Source organism: Aplysia californica, unplaced genomic scaffold, assembly GCF_000002075.1.
Source record: "Aplysia californica isolate F4 #8 unplaced genomic scaffold, AplCal3.0 scaffold00011, whole genome shotgun sequence".
Lineage (NCBI taxonomy): Eukaryota > Metazoa > Mollusca > Gastropoda > Aplysiida > Aplysiidae > Aplysia > Aplysia californica.
Genome location: NW_004797281.1, coordinates 1881188 through 1884179, shown reverse-complemented (window position 1 = coordinate 1884179; position 2992 = coordinate 1881188). Strand labels below are relative to the sequence as shown.

Sequence of the window (2992 nt, the reverse complement as noted above, 5' to 3'; positions counted from 1 at the left end):
TACTTTTAACTGATAAACAACAACAACAACAACAACAAAATAAAATAAAACAACACGCAGACTGACTACAAAACGATGCTATCACATTGTTTACCACAATCAATACCAACATTCTAAATCATCAATTCCAAACTACTGGCTCCTCGTGGACAACACGACGTACATGATTTATGTAAATCGAGACGTGGGCTCGTAAAATTTTGAATAGTTGCCCCATTTACGTGGAACAGCTGGGCTCCTGCTTCCGAAAAAATGACATAGAGAGTTGGACATTAATCGTCCCGAAGGGTGATTTGAAGGAAACTCGACACCTCGGCAGTACAGAATCACATTACATTCATTTCTACTTTTTGTTTTGACCTCAAGGCATTACGAGCTCGTATAACATCCATGAGTGCATAAAACGTAGTACAGTGTTTTGTCTTTGTTTGAGCTGTGAGAAGACCGAAGAACTGTATGCTTGAGAAAAAAAAAAGAAACGAAGGAAATAGCTACGAAAGTAGAACAACAACAATACCAACAGCTTTGCAGAAGCCTACTGAACGATAAAAAAAAATAGTACCGACATGAATCAAATATAGGGCACATTTTGATAATCGTAAAAAGTCAGAACATTAAAAAAAATGAAATGCCAAACGACAGTAAAAAAAGGGGAAAAAATCCACATACCCATACACAGAACACATAGAACCCATTAAACTGTCAAAATAAAATAATTCGTACAAAAAATAATAACAGAGGAATTCCGTCAACAACACGAGCTCGAAAACAGTCCCTACAAACAACCAAAATCGAGCTTCAGGAAACAGCGCACACAGAAAGGAGCCGCGTGTTTAGTTCAGTATTTGTAAGAATTTTACAGCACTTGCAACACAAACTTTTAATGTGCCATGCAAGTGCCGAACACTAAATGTGGTGACGCTACAGAGTGTCACACAAAGAGAAAAGAATGAGTGGTAAAGACGACAGATGTTTAATAGGAAAGAAGGAGCAAATCACACCAGAGCACCCGCTTGCGAACCAACCACTCACGGGTAGATGAGGCTCGGGCAGCTCTGTCTAGCCAAGCTTACCTAAAGATTCGGGCACCCTCGGGCAGACCCTGAGGTCTGTGCCACTCTCCTTCCTGAGAGCCTCCTCGTCCACAAAGAGCTCCGTTCCTTCGGCCTGGGCCCTCTTGGCCGCCTGCATCCTCTCGTTCTCCTCCCGGTAGAAGTCCTCCATTTTGGCGGCGCTGGCGTTGCTTACAACGGCCTTCAGCTCGTACTCCTCCGACTCGTCCAGGTCTCGGAAACGGTACGGAGCCGGTCGAGATTTGCGCTTTTTGATTACGTCATTCTGTTCTTTGCTGGCGCGCTGCTGGCCCAGCTCTGTCCCCGCGACCAGCGTCTTGTTTCCGCCACCATTACCGCCGCCGACATTGGCGTTGTAAGAAGGCACTTCATTCTCGTTTCCACCTCCAGCAACACCCGCCGGGCTGTCCCCGAACAGACTATAGGCGTCCCCGCCGTCACTCTCCGGATCCCCGGAGGCGTTGTCCGTTCTCATGGACCCGGCCGAGGGGGAAGACGGCCGGAGACTCTTCCCCCTGTGCCGGAGACGCGAGCCGTTGACCTTGTGCGGGAAAACCCCGTTCTCCTGAGCCATCTGGATGATGCCGCCCACCCGGCGGGCGTACAGCTCGCTGCGGAACTGCGCGTTGGCCTCGTCCGGGGTGATGGAGTTCTCCCGCATGAGCTTGGCCAGGGAGCGCTCCAGCTCCCGCACCTCCTGCTGCACTTTGGTGCGCGCGCGGATCCTGGCCTGCATGCCGGACACCAGGTGCATGCGCCGAGGTAGTTCTTTGTTCGTGTTGGCATTGTTGTTGTTATTGTTGTTGGCGTTGTTGTTGCTGTTCTTATTGTTGTTGTTGGCGTTGTTATTATTGTTTTTGTTGACATTGCTGGTGCTAGTTTTGCCGTCGGCGCTGGTTGCCGAGGCGAGGCTGCTGACCATCCCCGCTGGGCCGGTGGAGCTCCGGGTTCGGTGGCTGAACACGAGGATCTGCGCGACGGAGACGAAGACGAGGAGGCAACAGCCCGCAAACACGCAAAGCTCTACGTACGTCTTCCCCCTCCTCGCTCTTTTCATTGTACCAGCGGCAGGAGGAGATCCCGACTCCCGGTCCTGACTTCACGCTGCCACGGCGACGCACGGGCTGCTCTGGTGGGTGGGGGAGTCTCCACACGTGGGTGCAAAAGCCGTGTCCAGCATTCAACAACGGTGACAGGCGTTCAGAAAGTTTTCCAACCTTTCGGCATTTATTGGTGGTCCTTCTGCAGTAGCTCCAGGAAACCGACCCACGACGATCACATCTCGTTAAAAAACCGCCAAGGAAGCACTCACAGACTCAAAATGAGCACCTGACACAGATTTGTCTTTCAGTTCAGTTACGGTTTCTTCAACCACCAGTAGTAATCCGTTTTTTTCTCCAATAGGCTTCAGAAGAGAAAAACGATAGCAAACTAGAAGACAGAGTTATCTCTTCGAAAAATCCGTCACAATACTTATACCACAGAATATTCACTCATCATTAGGGGCGCCATATTACTGAAACTTGTAAAACGGTCAACATGCCTAACTTTCTTTCCTTCCGACGAAAGTGTGAACAGTTTGAGACGATGACGACACCTTCATTGTCAATAACTGGTGAATGTTCTTCTCCTCTTGAACGAACACGGAAGGACTTGCATTTAAAAGTTATGGCTGTCTATTCGAAGCCACATTTCTGTTACATTTTTCGGATTCCTCTGCCTGTAATGTAAAACACGTAATGAGACAACGTTGCCCCAACGCAATCAAAACGCAACAATGAAAATCCTCTAACTAAAAGGCCTTGGTATAATGTCCACCCCCTGTTTTCCGTTCCGATTTCTTCAGACTCAACAACGTACTTGGATTATTGTCAACAGTTACAGTTTCTGTCCAAATGTCGTCCCCAGGAACCCCCCCC

General features: G+C 48.7%; 2 protein-coding genes across 2 annotated transcripts in view; both read right to left on the bottom strand.

Moving 5' to 3' along the window:
• Positions 1 to 2992, bottom strand: part of LOC101859900 — a gene marked incomplete in the record, with an annotated part of 238499 nt that overhangs the window by 75935 nt on the left and 159572 nt on the right.
• Positions 873 to 2992, bottom strand: part of LOC101849098 (nuclear transcription factor Y subunit alpha) — a 34631-nt gene continuing 32511 nt past the window's right edge. Inside the window, exon 2 of the mRNA XM_035970322.1 lies at positions 873 to 2793. Coding sequence (XP_035826215.1) covers positions 1060 to 2130 — 1071 coding nt within the window. The 5' untranslated portion in view covers positions 2131 to 2793 and the 3' untranslated portion in view covers positions 873 to 1059. The remainder of the gene's footprint in view (positions 2794 to 2992) is intronic.